At 36.7% G+C, this 22,592-nt stretch overlaps 1 protein-coding gene across 7 annotated transcripts in view; it reads left to right on the forward strand.

Moving 5' to 3' along the window:
* The window catches only part of AKAP11 (A-kinase anchoring protein 11), a 51,445-nt gene that overhangs the window by 22,501 nt on the left and 6,352 nt on the right, over window positions 1-22,592 (forward strand). For 5 of the 7 annotated variants that reach the window (XM_072032527.1, XM_072032525.1, XM_072032526.1 and 2 more), the window contains 8 exons: window positions 855-902; window positions 2,269-2,403; window positions 3,289-3,547; window positions 4,001-8,657; window positions 11,009-11,164; window positions 15,581-15,694; window positions 16,440-16,486; window positions 18,466-18,626. In XM_072032527.1, coding sequence (XP_071888628.1) covers window positions 855-902; window positions 2,269-2,403; window positions 3,289-3,547; window positions 4,001-8,657; window positions 11,009-11,164; window positions 15,581-15,694; window positions 16,440-16,486; window positions 18,466-18,626 — 5,577 coding nt within the window. The remainder of the gene's footprint in view (window positions 1-854; window positions 903-2,268; window positions 2,404-3,288; window positions 3,548-4,000; window positions 8,658-11,008; window positions 11,165-15,580; window positions 15,695-16,439; window positions 16,487-18,465; window positions 18,627-22,592) is intronic. The other 2 variants (XM_027472297.3, XM_072032530.1) reach the window with 2 other exon arrangements.

Below are 22,592 nucleotides of genomic sequence, written 5' to 3' on the forward strand. Positions count from 1 at the left end.
AAATATTAAATGAGAACTGAGGAACTCTCACATTGGAAACAAAGTTTGAATAGGTGGTTGGAACATAGGTCATGAGTTGACACTAAAGAATGATGATAATACAAAATAGTTGCTGCCTTTGATCTGTTAGTGTTGAATGATACAAGATGCCCATAGGCAGAATAGAAGGAGAGTGTAATAAAATATCACCTTTCTACAAGCCCAAAAACCAGAGGTATGGTTGACATTTCTTACATATACCAGGTTCTTGAGTCTGACAAGAGCTTTTTTGGGGGTTGAATATTTTAATCCTTTCAATTTAGGGGTTATTCTATTTGGATATTGCATGCAAAGAAGTGGATTAAAACACACCTGCTGTCTTTTGGCCTGAGGCTAATCAGTTCACGTGGTAAACAGTCTAGGTGTTAGCACTGTACTCTCTTCAGTATATCCAAACGCATTGTAGTTTGTTAGCATGGACAGATTTTAGATTGGAACTGGTTTATACGCATCCAGCTTAAAGCGCTGATCTTTGCTAAATCATGTTTATTTTAATAGATTGAGTGAGACATGTATGTGTTGATAAATTTATACCAGCCCATAGGCCATTAGAAAATGTTCTGTGTAGTGGGTTTTACATGTTGTATGTGGCATTTAGCCTGATCTGATATTTACAAGTCAAATATTATAGTGTTAACTGTTTATATGTAAGACTCTGCACTACTGTTCAGGCAAGTTAAGGTACTCAAATGTATGTTTTTTCTAGTGGTAGAATGAAGCTTTATGATAAAATACGCTAAACTTTTACATTTCTGTAGGAAATCTACAAAGTTTTATTCTGTTTCTTTAATATTGTTCATGTGTTTATTCTACAGATTACATTTATAGGTTTTGCTGAAGAGATGGATACTGCACATTTGCAGGTATGGCATGTCTATCTGGATTGGAAAACAATGTTCTTCAGCACTGGTGATTTCTTCTAAGTAGTACACAGCTTGTTGGATAGAGGAGTTTTGATTTTTGAGAAATTAAGTATGTTTACATTCAGCATTTAGAAGCATAACAATTTTAAACAGGTTTGAGAAGTTGAATATGATCATTTTAATGTCATCACTAGAGTTTCTGTATCTATTTTAAATACAGCCTGAAGCAGTCTTTGTACTGGAATGGTCTGAAGTGGCCTACTTAAATTGCATGTAGTTTTTTTTGTTGTTGTTAAAAACTGTATCAATATTTTTGCTTACGACTTTCTTAATATTTGTGTTTACTAATATAGTACAGTTGCAGTGTGCAAAGCTAGAAGTTCTCTGAATTGACTGCTAGCCATGGAGTTGCTATTATTTCTGTAGAGTTAGATGAGGAAATATTTGAGGAGGGAAGTGTAGCCAATTAGTGGTGTCATACAATTTTAAGAAGTTAAGGATTTATTTCTCTTGCACAACTTACATGTCAGTATAACACCATAACGTGTTTGTAGTACTACTCCACACTTTGTCTAGATCTCAATAGGGATTACTGTAATGGTTTGCTGATGTTTAAAACGTCTGTTAAACAATAGAAACTATGAATCCATTTGTGTTCAGAATTGTACCTGTATTGCTAATTAATAAAGTTATAGTCTTGCTAAATATTCTCTCAAGTATGGATGAGAGCTATTTAATTATATAGAGTTAGATGACATTTATACAAAAATCAGGCTGAATAGGTTTATGAAGACTTGCTTTGTACAATATAGATGCGTACTGTTTAGATTGCTTTGAAAAAAAAAACAACCATAAATCCTTCACAAGCCTTCTCTGTATTTTCAGTAAATATAAAAGTATCTGAGATAATGCTGAAAAAGAAAAAGCCAATGTTCGTTTTTCTATAATAGTGGGCCATAGCACCATTCCAATAAAGCATGCTAAGAGCATGTAGAGATCCACTGAGATCAGTCTTCTGAATGTATCTGGGTACTTTGTACAATGTGCAGTTGCTTCTTGGTGCTTCCAAGATCCGTCTTTGTGACATTTAAGCCTTTTCTGTCCCATGAGAAACACTGAAAATTCTTCTTTTGGTAAAAGAGCAAGTTAAAGATTTGTGGATTGAATTATTTGTGGAAAAGAGTTTTATACCAGAGCTCAGGAGAGTAAGCAGAGAATAGAGTAATAAATAGTGGATAAAAGAGAAGCTTTACCAAAAGTAGCAGCTGTTAATATTTGAGGAGGATATGAGATCAAAACCTCTTCATTATTTTTCACTTAGTTTTTTTCACTTCATGTTCTCAATGTTTTCATATATTAAAATCAGGAGTTGGCAGCTGTTTCTGCAGAGCTTCCAGATGTTCTGAAATCGCTTCAGTTGTGCAAACTAAAAGAAAACGAGGTTGTTTTTCTAAAAGATGTAAAGAAGACCGTGGCAAAACCTTGTGTTACAAAACATCAGGTAAATATTTTGTTGTCTTGTGTGTCTGAAGTACAGAGTTATATTGCCTTAAAGAGGCATTATTTGGCCTCTGAAAGAGTTTAATAATATCACGCTTTGTTTAGCCTGTATTTTTGGGCTGCAGTAGTATTAATGTTACATTTCTATTTGTTTTTTTTTTTTGTTGTTTAAAATGAGTGTTAGAAAATCTCAATTTTTTTTTTCAGGTACAGTTAAGTACCTGTATTATTAACTCAAAATATCTACAATGCTGATCCAGTCCTTTTGCTCAACTATAGTCCCTTTTACTGCCAATTTGGAAAGAAGGTGAAACTTGTCAAATTGGCCATCTCTGCTCTGCTCTAGCTTACATCTTCTGCAGACTTCCCCCCTTGAAACAGAGATGCCAAGAAATTATGAGAGTGTCAGGTCTTCATAAAACTCAGTGGGTTCTTTTCTTCTCCAGTCACATGTAGTTAAAGCAACTTTATGCAATGTTGCCTTGCATGGTAAATTAAATCATGTTGCATACAAGTTTTTTTTATATATTGAAACATATAATCTGTAAACTGAAATAATGTTCAGCACAAACATGCTCTGAAATTCTGTCTTTATGGATTTTTTAACACGTGTGTTCTTTAAATAGATTCATGACTGCATATTATTAGGGTTGTATTATACAATCTCTTTTGTCTTATTGCGTTGACTTATTCAGATTGCAGAGGTCATTAAAATGCTAAATGATTTTAACTATCACTTTGCACATTTATTTTCTTAGCTTTAAAATACTTGTAAATTGTTCGCTGTTCATAAAATGTGTTGAGGGAATCTGTTGTTATTCCTGACAGTTGAAATTATTCAAAGATTTTTATACTGGTTTTCTTGTTGCTCTTTTTCATGAATCAGCTTCCTGAAGTGCTTTGTGTGATGCGACTGTCTCCTTCATTCCCAAGGATCAAAGCAGATTATGTATTTACCTTGCTGAGCAAGTATACCACAGGCCTAAGATATGCGATAGAAAAAAAGTCATTGCAAAAACATCGAACAGAGACATCCCGTACAGAAGATGATGATACTAATCAGTCAGTCTCTTCAATTGAGGATGATTTTGTCACTGCTTTTGAGCAATTAGATGAAGATGAACCTTCAAAGATGCAAAGTGTTGGTAAGTTCTTGCATGCTGTTAGTAGGAATTGTTAATTGAAATTTAGGCTATCAGGATGTTATGAGAAAATAATGTAAATAAATATATATATTTTTTTTACATTTGTATTTTGTAAAGGGGTATTATACAATTGTAAATTTAATTTTTGAGGTTGTTCTTTTCACAACAGTTTCACAAACCAAATCATAAACCAAAAATTCTAACCTCCATGTCACATGCAGATAAAATAGCATCTTTTTCTACCTTGTGCTAAAAAAAAAAACAACAAAAAAACACATGAATTTCAGTCATTAGTGTAATAGGATTTGGAAAAAAATATTGCTTTAATTATGAAAGATGAGTTGGTGTATTGTAGCAATTGGAAGTCCAGCAACTGCTATCAAAATCTGTCCAAAGTGTTCTGCTTTTCTGTATAAATTCTTGGTTTTGAAGCCGTTGTTTTTTCCTTTTCAGGTACATGCAGCTTTACTTCTCGAAACCATCGAGATGCTGCTTCACAGACCATCCCTGCTCAATGTTTAGAAGCTGTTGACTCAAAGATCTCTGTGGGTTCTGTACGTCGAAAATCATCTGCAAGATCTTCTGCTTTGATTGATATTTTGGGACTTAAGGAACTGTCTTCAGTAAAAAATTCAGTTACAACCTCAATTTCTGATCCTTGGATACAAAGGAGTTTCTATAAGCCATATAATCCTTCTGATCAAGGTGTTAATTTGTTATGTAAAACGTTGTTTTCCTCTTCTCCAGCTGAATCCTCTGAGTCAGATTGCTCCAGCCCAAGCCCCATTATCTTCTTAGATGAAGAAGGATATCAGAAAAGCTTGAAGGCAAAGCTCCAGCTGCCAAAAATTCCAGTAGTGAAAGACGGAATAGAGGATTCAGACTCAGAAGTCAGTGAATTTTTTGATAGCTTTGATCAGTTCGATGAACTAGAACAAACCCTGGAAAAGTCTGGTAAAGTTATTAGGGATCCCGTCCTAGGGAATCCCTCCCAGAAAAGGAGGGCTGCCCATGAACAACTGTGTTCTACAAGCATTACAATGAATCCTCAGAAATTCAAGTTTGATCGTCCTACCCTCCCCGCCAATGTAAAGAAACCAACTCCTCGCAAACCAGAATCACCATACAGCAGCGTTTTTGATGTCCCAGATTCCCCTCGCCCAGTTAAAACATCAGGAGAAGAGAACGGGGGCTTGTTCAGCCCTATTAGATCATCAGCTTTCAGTCCACTAGGGAGCTGTGGTTCTTCTGAATGCTTGTGTCGTATGAATCTTGGCGGAGACGAGACAGGTCAAAACCACCCTGATGCACTTTATAATACTTACTCAGAATATGCTGATAGTGTTTCATTTGAAATACTGGGTTCTGTTTTTCATTCTGACTCTTCATCGGAACAAGTAGGTGCAGGAAATGATTCCAAATGCAACAGGATTGCTATGAAAGAAGAAGGACAAGCTACAGATCTCAAAATCAAAACCAGCAAGGAGCCAGATAAACAAGTGAAATCTAAGCATAAATCATCAATAATTCGAGATAGCATTCAAAAATTTGCAACTGAGTTAGTTGAAAAAAGTTTTGGCAGTGCTTTTAAGGACCTGCAAAAAGGTGTTTCTTCATGCACCAACGCACTTTGTCACTTGGCTGCTAGGTTGACTTCTTCGGTCTTTCAAATGGCTTTCTATGAGATTGGAAGACGGAGAGCAATCTCCCTGAAGGAGCGTGCCATTAATGGGCTAGCAAACTTTTTGGTGAGTGAAGCTATAACTGGTGCTTTGAAAGAACTGCGGCACGTGAAGAAGCAAATATTTACCAATACCGTTGCACGGTTTGCTGCAGACCTTGCTGAAGAACTTGTGTTTGAAGGAATCATGGAAGTATGCCAGTTTTCATACCCCTCGACACCTACAGTTGCACAGCCTTCTTCATTTGATTATGAAGACAAGGTGGTGAGATCCTATGCCAGAGATCTGTCTGAATCTGTCATTCAGGAGGCTTTTATTGAGCTATCCCAGGTTGATGTGACCTTCACCACACAAGCAGCCATTAGTGTTTCCATGGACAACATTAAATATGTGAGTGCAGAAAGTATGTTAGAGTCAACACGGACTTCCACGTTTTTGCCAGATTTTAATGACAGGGTAGCACTGAATCCAATCCAAGATTCCAAGAAAGAATATACAGTACAGCAAGCACTGTTTTGTACCTCCGGTGTTGTAAGTTCAATACCTGTGCCCTTAGCTGGAAGAGCTCTTTGTCAACATCAGTTTCCCTCTGATGCTTATAAAGCAAAAGTATGCACTGCTCTGAATTCTGATAACAGTATGAAAGTGTACAACGACTGCTCTCATCCATTTTTCACAAGCAGAAAAAGAGAGGAGGAAGTCTCTTCTTTCAGAAATATATACCTAACTTCAGATCAGAATCAAAGTACTGAAAATAATCCATCACTCTTACATAACCAAAACGATACCAAACAATCAAGTAACGTGTCTGGAATAAGCACTAATTCAGAATTAACGAGTGGGTCAAAAAGCATTAATAGTTTCTCTGGAACTATGGTAGATATGATAGTAAATGAGGCTTATGAAGCCATAACCTCATCTCGGGTAACAAAAGCAGTAGAAGAGTACACAGAGCTTTTGTCAAGAAAAATAGTAGATAAAAAAACGTATGTGCAGTGTACTGGTGAAGATGTTCCCAAGAATATGTTTGCAGATCACTTGGCCAAATACATCATAAAACAATCTGTGGATGAAAGTAAAACTGTGTTATGCAACGCTGGTGAGAATTCGGCATGTAACGTGGGCTCACAGACTTATGCAGATACCAGTAGAAAAGAACAATGTGTGATAAAGAAGCAAGATGCTGAGAAACCAAGTAATGTTTCTGTAGTTGTTGAACAACAACAGATGCCTTTGAATAATCCCTCTAAATTTCTTCTTACTCCAGCTAATTTGGTTCAGTGTGTTTCAGAATCTAAAGATTATTGGCAGGAACAAAAAGGACACAGGTTTTCAAAATCGCCACCGTCTTGTTCCACTGTGACTTTTGCTAGGCATGTTCCAGAGGACTTCACTGATGCAGGAAGCTGCTCAATGACACACTTAAACAAGCCCTCAAAAAATCACGATATTCAAAAACCACCAGCGGGACCTTTGACTTACAGGCAAGCTGATTGCTTTCCGCATGCAAATAGCTTCTCTTCAGTGATGTTTGGCAGTGAAGATGCTTTGCAGATGGCTGATAAGTCAAGTATCAAAGATGGAAATAGCAGTGTAATGCCTGACACGCCCCCACCAACTCCTTTAGTACCGTGTCAAGCTAGTTCAGAAAGAAACCTGAGAAAACTATCAAAGAAACTCAAGGGAGAATTAGCAAAGGAATTTGCACCTGCAACGCCACCTTCTACACCATACAATCCATCTGTTGCAGGTTTGTCTGAAAGTGAACACAGCTCTTTGGAAAAGGAGGAATTTATGCTGAAACTCATGCGGTCACTTTCTGAAGAAGTAGAAAGTAGTGAAGATGAAGATCATTCTGAAAAGGTTGCTGAAAATGAGGAACATTCAGAAAAAACTATTCAGTATGCAGATAACTTAGCTAGTCAGATAATTTCAGTAGCGACTGAAATGGCTGCTTCCCATTTAGATGATAAAACAAATGGAAGAGAAGCTGATAGACAGGTTCAGTTAAGTATGCAAAACAAAATATGTGGATATCCAGCGTTTATAAATACCCCAGAAGAAACATGCAGCTCTTTATGGAATTATGCAGGTGATATGGCAGGAAAAGTAATCAGTGAAGCCAAGAAAATGGTGAAATCAAGGCATTGTAAAATGTTGAGGTTGAAGCGGGTTAATTGTCAAGTGGATTGCCTTTATGTGAGAAAAGATGATAAAGATTCTAGTTCAAAGGAGTGGTGTGGTCCGGTGCGGGACCAGTGTCTTGGTGAGAGAGATTCCTCTGTACTTTCTTTACCACAAGGTTCAGGCACGATGGGTTTGACTTCCAAGTACCCAAGCTGTGAAAGTGTGACGGATGAATACGCAGATCATATAATTCGTATTTTGAAAAGAGAAGGTGGTAACCCTGAACTGTTGATGGATCAGTATGCTAGCAGACTTGCTTACAGGTCCATCAAGTCAGGCCTACGGCAAGCTGCTAGGAAAACTAAATTGAGATGCAACGCAACGGTGTTTCCTGGGCAAAACGCACAGGTAAATGGTAAACTGGAGCTGATCAAAACAGTGAATAAAGATGCAGCACAGCAAGCAAAAAGCAGCATTCATCACTGTGAGGAGCAAACTTACGAAAGGGGTATTGGCACGCAGAGAACAGATTGCACGGAATTGTTACACTTTTCAGAATCCCTTGCTTGCAACATAACTAGTGATGTCAGGAAAAAATTGAAAATATCAGGAGCATGTTTACCAAAATCTCTGACAGATTCCTGTCTATATGAAAAGACTGAACTTGAGGAAGTGACAGGAGATCTTGTTAAAATACGAATTTCTAGAACACTTCTTCCTTTCTCCCCCAGTCATAAACTGTATCATAGTACGGGCAGTTTAAATGAAAATGGCTACAGTGAAGGCATAATTCAAGCTATAGAACAATATGCTAGGAAGGTAGCAGATGATACTCTAGAAAAGAGTTTAGAATCTGCTGTTCTCCAGGTGGCTGAAAACAGAAAAAATGGGGATAGGCTTTCATATACGGACAAACTGTCTCCTTTTTCTGGAACTGTCTGTAGATGCTGCAGTATGAAGGAACATCAGTGCTGTACCGAAAGTGCATCTCCTCACTTACCTGCGCAAAGTTCCTCCTTTCCAGTGAGGCATTTTCTTCATTCTAGATTGGGTGGTGCCTGCCAAAAACCAAGAGTCTTTCACCTCGATATTCCCAAAATCCACGTTGATGTAGAACAGAAGACAGTGTTTCCTGACAAGGTGGCTCCTGCGGCTGTTGAGAAAGCAGAGGGAGAGCTGAGTTACACAAGCGTGACAGCTGACAGTGGAATTGGACAGGATGGCGTCAGTTTTGCTGAAAGCCTTACTACTGAAATAATGACCTCAGCTATGACTAATATTGGTCAGGCAGTTAACATAAGGTAATAATAATTTTTCTTGTTGCATTCTGTACCAGAAAAAAAGGGTTTTTAATACAGATATAATGTATTTCTAGAAGAAAAAATTCCCAAGTACAAATTTTATGTTCAGAGTACTTTCTATTCTTATGGTGATATATAAATGATTCATAGGTAGAAAAGTTTTTTTCCACCTGTGGGAGCTTGAAACCAAGATTCCTATGTATATCAGCATGCATATGTTCCAGTAGCTAACTAATAATTGGAACTTAATATTTCAACTTGAAATGATGTTATTTTACCTACAGTAGAGAAGAGCAGACCTTACAGGTTTTGTTGCTGTATGAGCCATGACTGAATCCAAGTTTGTTCCCTACCTGTATTTCATCTTCTGTACTGAAAAATAAAAGTAATCTGAATTATCAGTAGAACCAACTTTTGGTGCTGTCCAGACTGGACATTACTTTAAAGTACAAAGGGTTTACTTTGCTTGTGATTGTTAAAATAGTATCCTTATTATTGGAAGAAAAAAAAATCTTAAGACACTTATAAAACAGTAACACAGTAGACAAGAAACTGATGTTCAGATTTTTGTATGCTTAGCGAAGGCTTATTTACCATTTCCACACTAACTTTAGGGCAAACAGCAACTCTTTCTTAAACTGCAGGGATCAGAATGACTGGAAATCTACCTTTTGGGTCCAGGAGCAATTTTTACCTTGTTGCTTATTCCAGTTCATCATAATACTTATTGTCCTACTTTGTAGGGGGTGGGGAGCACAGAGTTCCTCACGGCGGCAGAGGATTTATTTTCCTTTAGTTTCTAGAGGGACAGCATGATGAATAATAAAATAGAACTGTTTATGTTCAGTAGCTAAAGACTGCAGTGGATCTGAATTCATTTTTTTCAAGGTTTGACTTGAAACTCATACTATGCTTATGCCTGTAAACAGCAATGAAAATTTTTGTTCTTTGGGAGTAGTGACAGAGCTTTTGCAGAAAGCAAACCCCATTTTAATTTCTATGGTCTTTCAGTAAAAGCATTTAATAACAAATTCTGGTAGTTTACAAATGCTAATAAACTGTGTGGTGCAGCATATGAAGAGTTTGGAACCTTAATCAGTGTGTAACCGAAAGAAAGCAGTAATATGTTTTTTCTAATACCCACAGTATCAGAGATGGTACTTGGGTTTTGAATCACTTCTTAAAAATATTGCTTAAAACTTTTAGTTAGAATATGACAAGAGCATCTAAAGTGCAGGGTTTGGATAAGTACTGTTTGTTGTAATATCTGTGATAGGGAGGAGATGTTAAGGTTTTAACATAACAAAATTTACAAATGCTTCTTACAGCATCATCCAGTGATGTTTCTTGAACTGTTACCTTCTGTGTTGCCCAGATGGACTGTGATTCAAACAGTCAAATTATTCTGAGCTGTATCTTTGCATTCAAAAATTCATGTTTACTGGAGTGAAGCATTGACAGTGATGTGATTAGGGCTGGCTTTTTAAGTTGTGGATGTTACAGTGACTGCTCACTGTGGTGGTAGTAGGATGGTCATTTTTCTTGAGCTTTCTACCACGTCATCTACATCTAACTACGGTTTACCCATGAGGGTTAGCTCATAACTGTATATTTTCATATTATATTTCTTTCTAAGGAGTTGAAAATTCTCTGAAGTTACCAAACTGGGTCTTTTGAAGGATCTTATGATGGCTACCTTTATTGAACATACCTGTTTGATTGTTGTTGTTTTTTTGGATTAAAAATGTAAATTCATTTCCCGAGGAAGGAAAAGTCATGTGTTGCTACACATACTTGAAACAGGAAGACAAATCTTTATCTGTGGAAAGACCCTTTTTCAGAAATGAAACAATTCTAACCTGTTAAATATTGTGTTCTTAAGCAATTTGCCCACAGTAGCAGACCACCTTGCTGGTAGCAATGAAAGCAAGGAGGGGAAAGAGTTGAACAGTCCTGTGGTGAGCAATTCCAAAAAATGTTAATTCTTCTGCTTGAAAAGCATACCTTGATCTATAGTCTGTAAGACTAAAATGCCTAGATGGTAAAACTGTTCAATGCTTTATAGCAAATAATCTTTGGAATGAGAATTGTGTGTGCCATTCCCTCTGCCTTCTAGTAAAAGATTTACAAATAGCAATCCGTGATCTAAGCCTGTTGAAGTTTCAAATTGATTTAATTGCTTTATTTCTTATTTTGAGAACAGGGTACAAATTAATGGATGCCCTTTACACCCTTTTATTTTTATTCCCCTTGGAAATTAGTATCTTCGCAATAGTGTTAAATTTCTGTAAGTGAATTAACACGGATTGGCATGAGATGTAGTGATGTTTTTGTCTTAAATTTTTGTTTAGCTCTGCTGGAAGAGAAGGATTTCACTCTGTTGAATCTATTGTTAGCCAGCAGATGAGCCTTAGTATTGGTGATGATAGCACTGGCAGCTGGTCCAATCTAAGTTTTGAAGATGAACATCTTGATGAGAGCAGCAGTTTTCTTCATCTCAGTGACAGGTAACTATGAATATATTTGCACAGTTAAACATTTATCTTGGCATCAGGTAACATGATATCAAGTGGTTTTATCCAGGGAGATGAAGGAAAAGATCTTATTTTGTCTTAAATAATGACCTTTATGTTAAAAACGACTCTAATGTGTTTGAATCTGTTTTCTTACTAAATATTTTTTTCTTGTTCGTGAATGTTAATACTACATGGAGTGTAAAATATGTAGACTATGCATTTTCACTTATGTCAGGGAGTTGCATCAAATAACACTGTGTGCAGCTTAAATATTAGCAAAAGATGCAGGTATTTTTAAAAACAGTCACCACACATAAAGTACAACTCTACAGTAGTGTTGTTTATTGTGGTCTGGATTTAAAAATTAATGTGCTTTATGTAAATTCATCTATCCTTGAAAAGAAGAAATGTGCTCTTAGTTTTTGCATGAGGATTTCAAGCAGCTATTTTTAGGGGTTGACTTCTTAAGCTGTTGTAACTGATGTTGCTTGTGCACTGATGTGTTACTAACCAGGAACTTACAGGTGCATAGTGTTGGAACTTACCTGTTTGGGATGGTAACTTTTTCCACAAGAGCCTCTTCTGCACTTCCCTGGCTGACTGGTAGCCAGCTAAATTAAAGCAAGAACTTGAAAAATTGGCAACGTCTGTTCTCAGAGGAAACTATAGTGAGTCGTGGCCCTAGCCTTTGCGTAGGCAAGGTATGAGGAAGGAGTAAGTTTAGTTTTGCATGAGGGTTATATCACTTACACAGAACATCCAGCACTTCTCTTGAAGAACAGTAGAAATGGGGGAGGGATTTTCCTTTTTTTTAAAAAAATAATAAATATTTGGTACTAAAATAAAACTACTCAAATGTTTGTAGTATTTTTGTTTTACTTAGCCGAGTATTTTAATCCAGCCAATACTAAAACTTTATAGTCATACAACTAAATACTTTTATGAAAGAATACATTGCCTTAAAGTTATTTTGATAATGCATTATCTATTGAACGAGTGAAAATTTGACTTACGTGATAAATTTGAACTATAAGGAAAAAAAGATCTAGTGTATTGGCAATTAGAATAAATATGGGTTAAATAATGCTATGGGGAAAAACGTGCAAAAAAATACTCTGGACCTTTAGTACCCATTGTGTTTTTATTATCATTCCCAAAACATCTTTAAATTAAAAAAAAAAAAATAATCTAAAACTTTAAAGAATATCTGTTCATTAGGAGAAGAATGACCTATACTGGCATTTAACCCAAAGAATGGGGGGACGTAATCTGGATAGCAAGGTGTTGGCAGAAGAAACTGGCATGCACAAATTTTTTTTGAAAAACTGCTGTGGATTGTTAACAGCATGTGTGTGTTTGGCAGTAGGTTTTAGCAGGTGGAGATGAGAGGATCTGGGGTTATTGCCTTGAGCAAAAAGACATGGAGGGGGAGACCTTCTGTAACAAAATGAGCTTCACTAAGAATGCCAGTTGTGGAGCAGTAATATTTTGATAGTCTTCTCAGGAAATAAGGAAGTGTGTGGCAGCGATGAAGATTTACTGCTTTTACTTTTCTTTTAAGCAAACTTTTTTATTAAACAGGAAAATAACCTTGCCATCCATCATGCAGTTACAATAGTTGAAAGTGTGTTTTCTTTTTGTGTGTGGGGTCAGGACCATCTATTTTAAAATATTGCACTGATCATATGTAACCCATGACAATTTGAAATATTTAAAGTACTTCAGTTACTTTGTTCCCTTGGCAAAGGGAACATTTCTTAAGGCAAGTCATTTTCTCGTATCTGAGAAGCTGTCCTCAATCTTGCGCCATCCTTGAGGTACCAGGTAGCATTAGACTGATTTGTTTGTAGTGCCAATACATTATAATTGAGTAACATAGTGCACTGGAAGCAAGTTTTATTTGTGCAGAGGACTTGCCTTTTCCCCCAATATTTTCAAGGCCCTTTGCAGTATTCAAGGGATAGTGGCACTTGAGACTCCTTTAGCTAACATTTTCTACATTATCTTCATAATAAGCTTACAAATTCAATTAATGGTAGTGTGAAATTTGTGGAAGACAGGCTGAGACTTCTCAGAAAACAACCCAGTACAATCTGCAGCAGTCCAGTTCAATTTAACTGCCTTTGCTTTACTTCTCTCAGAGGGGGGGGGAAAAGACATTTTTTGTAGTAGCTCTGTTGGCAAGGTCCATGCTCTCTGGGTCTCAGGTCAATGTAAAAATTGTGCTTCTGCACCTCACAGAGGATTAAGTTAACTGTAAGCAAGGGGGCAAGACAGCTTGGAAAGAAGCTTTATTTGAATGGAAACAAGAAGGAAAGTTTGTATCATCTGCTTTGCATTTCTAATGTTGGCAGCTTAAGGTTAGAAATAGAAAAAAGCTTATGACTGTTGTTTATTTAACATATAGGTATAGGCTTAGGCTTTTCCAGAAGATGAATCAGAGCAATCCAGATGAGGTTATACTTCAGAGCAGACGTCTGTAGCCTTTGGCTGTATGCACATAATACAAAATCTTGAAGCAGATGAACTGAGTTACAGATCCCATATATAGGGTGTATGTATATTTATATGTATATATAACTGAAAGCTTTTCTTTTGGGTACTTCTTATGCTGGCTCATTTTGAAGAGCAGCATGAAGCATTATAATGCCTTCTTCTGTTTATTGCTTGTTCTGTCATCGCAGATCTTTATTTTCAAGATTTACATTGTTGTAAGATAATGAACTAAAAGTCACATTACAAAAAAAAAAAAAAACAAAAACAACAAAAAAAATCAACAAAACACCACAACCTTCATATGTTGCCATACATAACCATACAATCCTAATCTCCTGGTTAAATATAATGTAATTTCAGACCAAGTTTGACCTCTGTAAAATAGATTAATGTATCTAATCAGAACAGTACTGTGTGTGAGGTCATTCTGTTAGCTTGCAAATACTTTTTCCTTTAGTCTGAGAACTGGGACAGCTTTTATTTCCACTTCTGCTAAGCTAAAACCTTCAAAGAAAGAGCCGGAGTGCAAAGCGTTGATACCAATGAATTGTGTTAAATCTCTATTCTATATATGTAATTCAGAAACAAAATCAATATTAACTTTTACTGTGGTACTCCTAATACAGTAGCTTGAAAAATGTTCTTAAGACCAGATTTGCATTTTCCATGCAAATCCAGCCAGTAATTGCAGATTCTTGGTAACTGCCTTTAGTGCTTTTTTTTTTTTTTTCATTGTGCATTTTATTAGGTTGGCTTGCAGTTCTAGGACCAATTTTGTTTATTTGGAAGCTTCTGCTCTTCAATTTTCTTTATTTTCTTCCCCTCAGTTAGGGTGTGTTCACATTGCAAGCTTGCTAACCTGCTGTTACTATATGGAAATTAGTATTGAAGCAGGCACACAGGGAAGCAAAAGACACTGACAGGTGATGCTATTACTGACAGCTTCTTGAAAGAAATTAGTATCTGGCTCTTGAAATGTTCCTTTCCACCATTTCTTGTTTTAAATTTGATTATTTGCTGTGAGTGGGATGAGTGGGAAGGAAGAGTTTTGAGCTGAAGAAAGCATTTTCTTACAGCAGTTTCCTGGAATTGCAATGTGGCTGGTCATGCCATCTACAATAGATAATTCATACTTATCACAACATGCTGGTTGTCTCAATCCTATCCTTGGAAGGCTTCCAGACACGCTTAGGGGGAGGTATGAAATTGGAAAGCGGGAGATTTAATCCTATGAGTAACACAATTTTGTACAAGAGCACAGGGCTAGCAAATTAACTGCAGCGTCTAAAATACACCGGTGTAAAGACACTGTACGTTTTTTCAGTTCTTTTGAATGTATTCATGGAATAAATGCAATATGCTTGTGAACTGTGAGTAAATTAATGTTTTTAGTCTTAGTTTTATTGATTTATAAAACAAAAATTTAGCTTAAAGACCAGTATTCAGAATTCATTTTTTTAAAAGTATTTTTTTTATTTATTCTAATAATTCCTTCTCATCCAGCTGTTGGAGATCACTGCTGGGCTTTTGAAATGAGAAGGATTTAATTTGTGCAGTTGTCTTCACAATATATAATATTAGGAACTTTTAGCTAGCCTTTAAACAAATATTTGTAATCCATATTCCTGTGAGTAATAGCACTGAATTTTTTGAGCTCGTATAAATGACAAACAGTATGCTTAGGCCTAAGGATAGAATTACTGTTAGCACTGATCTGGAAAATTAATGAGTACAAATTAATACTTTCACCTGTATACAGAAACTTACCAGTTTTGCATTGGTATGCAAATTGCTGCTCTGAAGTTCCAGCAAACCTGTTTAGGAAGTTTCAGTGCTCTTGTGTTAAATGTCTTGTCAAAACAGCTCTGAGGAAAGCAAAGGTTCTAGTTTGAGCTATTGTTCTTTTTCTAGTTCAGCTGTGTTCTCTTCTTCTCCTGGCAGTAATGGTAACAGCAGTAGCTGGAGCAGTCTTGGTTTAGAAGGAGATATGTATGAGGAGAATTTATCCTTTCCAACATCAGACAGGTTGGTTGAGTTGAGAAACGTAAACCAGATGGGTTCCTCATAATTAATGCATGTAATCATCATTTTTGGGAAAATAAGAATATGGCACATTTTTTAATGCTTATACATTATTCACTCTCCTCTCACTTAATCACTATATGATTTTTTCATTAATTAATCCATATTGAATGGTTAAATGTTGCTGTGCAAAACTGATGAATGTGTTCTGCTTGCAAAATGAAAGGTCCCATTTATGCATGTTTTTGCTTGCGGTTTTACAAATTTTTAGATTTACTTTTTCATGCAAACTAGAGCTTGCTTCCTACAGGATTTCTGTTTTTCCTTTACCTAGTGGAAACTTTCAAAATTGCTTGGTGAATGATTTTTGTAGAACACTTACCATGCAGCAGCTTTGAATAACCTATAGCTGTTCATACCTGTGATAAAAGATGGCTCAACCTTTTTGCATATGAAGCAAAACTAAACTGTCCTACTTAATTAAAATCAACAAGTTTTCATCTCATTCTAAAAGGTCTCTTCTCATGTTTCTCCTTTCCTCTCTTCCTCTAAGAGCAAATCTCATGAACTCCATGACAAATCTATTTCCAACATGAAATGGTGTGAGAAGCAAAGCTTCTTTTCATCGTCATTTCTTAATTCTTCTATGATCTTCCTGTCCTTTACTGTTTAACCTTCATTACAGTCTTAAGATTGACTATATTTATTGTGCATATATTAATATTTTTGTTGTATTTTAAAAATACAGTGATGGAACAGACGATAAAGATGAAGACACCAAGGATGCTGTAGAAGGTAATGTCAATTCCAGCATACACTGCTGTTCTTGGCCTGTGCACTTGACATAAGTTATTTTTGTTTATTCTTTGCTTTTGTAATCTTCAAAACAAAATTACAACCCTATTAATCCGTATTGATCATATCACATGTCAGTCAAGCACTGGAATATTTTCACAGACTAATGCCGTGCTAACACTTGTTAACGCACTTGCTAATTCAGCCTTTGAGAAATGCTAGTGTCTCATTTTCAGATAACACATGTATTTAATGTATGGTAGTGAACACTGGTCAGTTTCTTGGAAGTATAAATTTATATGCATAGCATATCTTCTTTGTGAAATATATGATGAGTGATGGCAGTGCATCTGCATGACTGTTGGAGACATTGAAAAAGTCATTCATACTGACCATAGTAAGCTTTGAAGAGTGTTTATGAGAAACGATGCAAAAAAAAATGGCATTCTAGCAAATGTATTGAATCCTTTTCTTAGTGAAATACAAAACAGGGTCTGTCTGAACTCCTGTTACAGCTTCTTTGTTTTCAGAGAACTTTGCACTGGTTCCAGTCTGAGTGAAGTGCAAGAGGTTGTTAACTCAAGTGAATACACAGTGCCTTCTGTGTTTTGGTTTCTCAGTATGAGGCTGATTTTAAATAAATTATTACAGAGGTTTTCATTGGTTTTGGTATTGTCTGAGGATAAAATAATTTCAAGAAACCTCTGCTACCTGTTTACGGTGGTTGTTCAGTCACATTGTATGTCTTCAAATGATTACGACAAACAGAAAGGCATGTGATTTTATGTGTATTTTAAGCTCCTGGAAGACTTTACTGATTTAAACCACGTTTCTTGATTTATTTATTTTCTGTAAATTAGATCTTCCTGTGAGGTATTAAGGAAATCATTGTGTCTATCCTCAAAAATTAATTACAATTAATATTTTCTGTTCTGTAGGTTTCATCTAGGCTCTATTGCTTTTTGTTGTTCCTGACTTAGGAAAAAAAAAAAAAAAAGCATCTCAAATGATCAAATTGCTTGAGGAAAATAGGGCATGATTTTATTTCTTACACAGTTAGTGTCTCCTGTATTGCAAGAAACTAATTTATAGTTTACAGTGGATTTTCTAGTGACCATTTCTTCAGTGTGATTACTTCATCTTGGTATCGTTTTGAAAAGACTTCTGTTGCTTTCATTGTAAGACCATTTAAGTAGTATTCTGGGTCGAAAAACTTTGTGTGTGGTCTTGTACATTTGGAAGATCTAATCATGTCAATACCTACAAGGTCTGGCTTTGTCAGAGCTGACTGTACCTTGTTTCTCAAATGATTTGAGACAGTCTTGTCATTCTCAAATGTACATTTATTGTATAAAACTAAGAAACATATCCAAATTGCCTAGTGATAATGTTACCGCAGTGCTTTCTGTGGAGTTTAGTGTCACTATTTTTTTTTTAATTGGTTCTTTCTCCTAAAAATGTATTAGATTTGGGACTCCTAGACCAATACTCTGTTACTCACCACAAACACACAGGTTGACAGTTCCTTTTGCTCAACTTTCCCAGTTAGGAGTGAATACCTTATGTACTTCAACTGTAGGAACTTGGTTGGAACAGTTAGAACAGCACTATAGTTTGAAAAAACTCAGGAAATCTGATTAACTTTATACAGGAAGGAGTTGTGAAATACAAACTAGAAAATTTATTAGATGAGGGCAGAGAAAAAACAGCAGCTGGAAAACTGAAACAACTGAAGGATGTGAGACTATTACTGTTCAGTTTAAAAGGCAGTATTAAATTCAACTCGTTGTCATTTGGAACATGCATTAAAGCTTAGATTCCTTTTAATACTCATATGTTTGTATTCAGTTGTAAAATTTTGCCCTTCATACTGTCTGTCTGTATTAATGTATTTAAGGTAATAGTCTAATCAATGAACTACAGAGACTTTTTGAAACAATTTGAACCTGTAGATTTAATGACTTTATTTTTAATGTTAGGTTTGGAGCAAGTAAAGAAGACTCTAGCCATAGTAAATATTGATCTGGAACCAAATCTAGTGGACCCCCAGCTCAGAGCAGCACTCCAGTGGCTGGTAGCTTCTGAAACAGAGGTGTCCGATCTTCACTTTCATGACACTGCTACAGGAGAATTTGTCCTGGTAAGTACTTTGGTTTGCTGGACACTGGGGGAGAGGCGGGAGGCGGTGAAAGCAGGATTTGCTTTGTTTTTATTTGCTACATCAGCCATTGAGCTTTTCCAATCAAAAATAATGAGGTATGCCAGTGAGGAAAATCATTATTTAAATCCAGATAGGTCAAAGTGGAACAGGCTGTTTAGTCTGTGCATGTACCGTAAATAAAACAGCATTAATCAAAGCTGAGCTATCTTGTTTCACAAGTTGTTTTCCTTGGCTTACTCTGAGGGAGATACAATTAGAGCATTTTTGTTCAGTGAAAAATGTACTTTTTCAAGCACTTTTTTAAACTTAGCATTTAATTGACTATAAATTGAAACTTCTAATTTGAAACTTCTCATTTCTGAGAATTTGCTTATGCAAATGGATTTGTAATGTTATGTTCTGATGTGCTGTCTCAGGTTTTATGCCAGCAAATGCACATTTTCTTACCAGAATGAAATTTAGATTCTAATTAAGTATTATGTATGTTTTTATTCTGGAAGCAGCTGCAATCAAAGCTATTAAGAAGGCTCAATAAAGCGGTTTCATTTTAGGTGCCTTTGTTTTGGTTTTAGAGATTGAATTTTATGTGACCAAAGAGAAAGCTGAATGTAAAGGAATTAGAGAAGATTCAGGAATTTGCATCTCTTAGGGAAAGGCCAAAATTTTGGCATACCTACTGACCTGAGAATATTTCCATCACAAGCGTGATAGAAATTTTTGTATTACTATGAATCATAAAATTTATTCCTTCGTGATAACACACCAAACTGTGCATGATAATCCAGCATTTACCACATATTAGCTATTTTTTTAATCTTCTGCCAAGGAATTAATTCAACTTTGCGTAGCTACTGAAGGCCTAACTAAACAGCATTAGAGACAACACCTGCATGAGATTGCTAGGAATGATAACTTCCCAACTATTTTTATTTTGTGACCTGGTAATGTGTGGAAAAGTTACCACAAGTTAAAAGTGTGGAAAAGTTAAACGTTAAGTCAAAAGTTAATAATTCCATTAGCATGTATATAATAATGAATACCTAGGCAAAAACAAATAAATGTGTATCAGTATCTAAGGAAGCTAAAGCTTGCACTGAGCTCAGAAACTTGCTACTGAGTCTTCAACTTGGTGCTTAACCAAAACTCAGATCAGGGGTGTGAAGGGAAGTAGAGGTCAATATTACAGAATACTAAAGGCTCCCAAACCTAGGTGAATGTTTGCACCAGTGGTGCTTAGTTACTGTAGACTTGTGTTAAGAGTGTGAAAGGTATCTAAAGGTCAGTCTGGATCAGACCTGGGCTGAATTTTCCTAAGGCTGGCTTCTCCCTTTCTACCTGTAGAAAGTCTGGAAAATAATGCTGGCTTTCTCTTCTGTGTGTGTGTAACTGTGTGGTATATGCATGTGATCCTGGGAGCGCTAAGTCACAGAACCACAGCAGGGCTGAGGTTCGCAGGGACTTCTGGAGGCCATCTGGTCCAACTTCCCCTCTGCTCAAGCAGGGTCACCCAGAGCAGGGTGCCCAGGACCACATCAAAGTGGCTTTTGAAGATCTCCAAGGAGGAAGGCTCTCTGGGAGGCTCTCTGGGCAGCCTGTGCCCGTGTTCTGTCACCTGCACAGCAAAGAAGTGTTTCCTGATGTTCAGAGGGAACCTGCTGTGTGCCAGTTTCTGCCCATTGCCTCTTGTCCTGCCACTGGGCACCACTGAAAAGAGTCTGGAGGTGGCCCCTTTGCACTTTCCCTTCGGGGATTTATAGATCCACCCCCAGTCTTCTCCAGGCTGAATGGTCCCAGCTCCCTCAGCCTGTCCTCACAGAAAAGATACTTGAGCCCTTTATTCATCTTGGTGGCTATTGAACTTCTTACAGAATCTCCATGTCTGTATCTTAGTGGGTCTGCTGGAACTTGCAGGGGGGCCCTCACCAGTGATGAATAGAGAGGAATGTTCACCTCCCTCGACCTGCTGGCAATAGTTTGCCTAACTCAGCCCAGGATGCCATCAGCTGCCTTTGTAGCAAAGGCTCATTGCTGGCTCACGCTGAGCTTGGTGTCCACTGGGTCCCCAGGTCCTTTGCAGAGCTGCTTCCCAGCTGGGTGCTTCCCAGCCTGTTGTGGTGCCTGGGATGTTCCTCCCCAGGTGCAGGGCTCTGCAATTCTCCTTGCTGATCTTCACGAGGTTCTAATCTGCCCAACTCTTGTATTCTTATTTAAAATAACCCAGAACTTTGGGAAATATTTTTGGGGAAGTTGAAATATATCCCCTCTGCTCATTTTCTGGAGGTCGACATGTTTGGCTTAGAACTATTTCTAATGCTTCTGCAAGCTCTTAGCATCGTAACTTTGTAATCTGCCAAGTTACTCTTTGAACTGATGCCTAAAAACACATAGGAAAGTATCTGGAAACCATTCTAGCTACCCTAATAAGAGAATATGCTGAAAAGAGCACTCTGGAAGATAAGCATCTGCTGTGTGTAGACTCCTTTAAAAAAAAAAAAAAAGTAATGTTCTGCTACCTGATACACGTAATAAAGTGATACAGAATTAACACCTAAAAAATAAAAACAGGATCTTCAGGCAGGCAATAGTGCAATCCTGAAAAAAATATACATTTTTAATAATTGATTCACTTGGTTTTACATATTAATTTTTAGTTCTCCAAGTGCAGTTATGTTAAAATGAACTGAAATACTGATTTTTCCCTTTTGGGGCAGAGAAAGATTACCTGGCTTTCATTCTGTCCCATTTCCCAGTTGTAATGTGTAACACTGTCTGTCTACAGACCTGTTTATGTCTGGGCTGAATTGCCAAACCCCAGAACACCGCCTGTTATTGTCAGTCAGGCTCAGCATCTTTCCCTCTTTCATAGGGTTTGAAGGAAAGTGCAGAATTCTCAGAGCACTGTCTCTGAACAATCTGTTACAGGAAAGACTAGGATGCATACAACACCATGTGATCAGTTTTTGAAATTAAAATATATTTTAAAAAACTATATTTAAAAACTAAAGTATATTTAAAAATATTAAAAAATATATATAAATTCAAATAATGAAAACTTTCTGAAAGGATGCTTGTAACTTTAATAAGATCCTTTAGAAAGGTCCCTCTGTTCTTTCAGGATTATAATAATAAAAATGAGATATTTACCAGTACAATTTAATAAGTCTTATAGTTAGGCTCACGCTGGTGATCTTTGACCCAAATTGAGGTTCTTATATTAGCAGTCATTCTCGGTTCTGTTGCTAGTAAAGCTAGACAGGCACCTCCAGAGGGCACTGCAGCCCAGCAGAAAACTGAACTGACCTCTACATAGAATCTTTCCCAGCTATGGTTTTTTTTTTTTGATCATCTCATCGCTATTTTGGCAAGGCACCTCAGTTATATAAGGAATGAACCTGGGCTTTTTAGATCATATTGAAAATAATTTTCACTATAAACAGTTGGAGAGTTCTGGAAGGGAAGAAAGACATATGCTTGTTTAGAGTGGGATAACGAGCCACTAATGTGATGTGGCTGTATGAAAGATAAAAGTACTACTAGTGTATATCAGGTAAGGTATTACTAGCTGATACTGGATATAAACTCTTCAACGTTCATATTATGCTCAATAAGGCAGAAAAGTTAATTACCTGTGTATGAAACAAAATACATTGGTTAGGAGCTAGTACAAGAAGCTGGTAAATTAGAGTGGATAGGTCTCATTTTTCTTTTTAGGAAGCCTCAACAACATGGATATGCATATACCTCGAAAACACTGAATTTTTAATCAGTGTGTATCTAGCTGTTGTAGGATTTCTGGTGTCCATCTTGAGTAAACGCAGTTGTTTTGTTTGTGTGCTGGTAGGAAACATCAGACATAAAGAAATGGTGGGATTAAACTTTGATTTCAATTAAAACAGAAAGATAAGCGAAGCCAGGTGCTTGCTCTCATCTTAACATAATGCTATC

This window comes from Anas platyrhynchos, chromosome 1 (genome assembly GCF_047663525.1).
Source record: "Anas platyrhynchos isolate ZD024472 breed Pekin duck chromosome 1, IASCAAS_PekinDuck_T2T, whole genome shotgun sequence".
NCBI classification, from domain to species: Eukaryota; Metazoa; Chordata; class Aves; order Anseriformes; family Anatidae; genus Anas; species Anas platyrhynchos.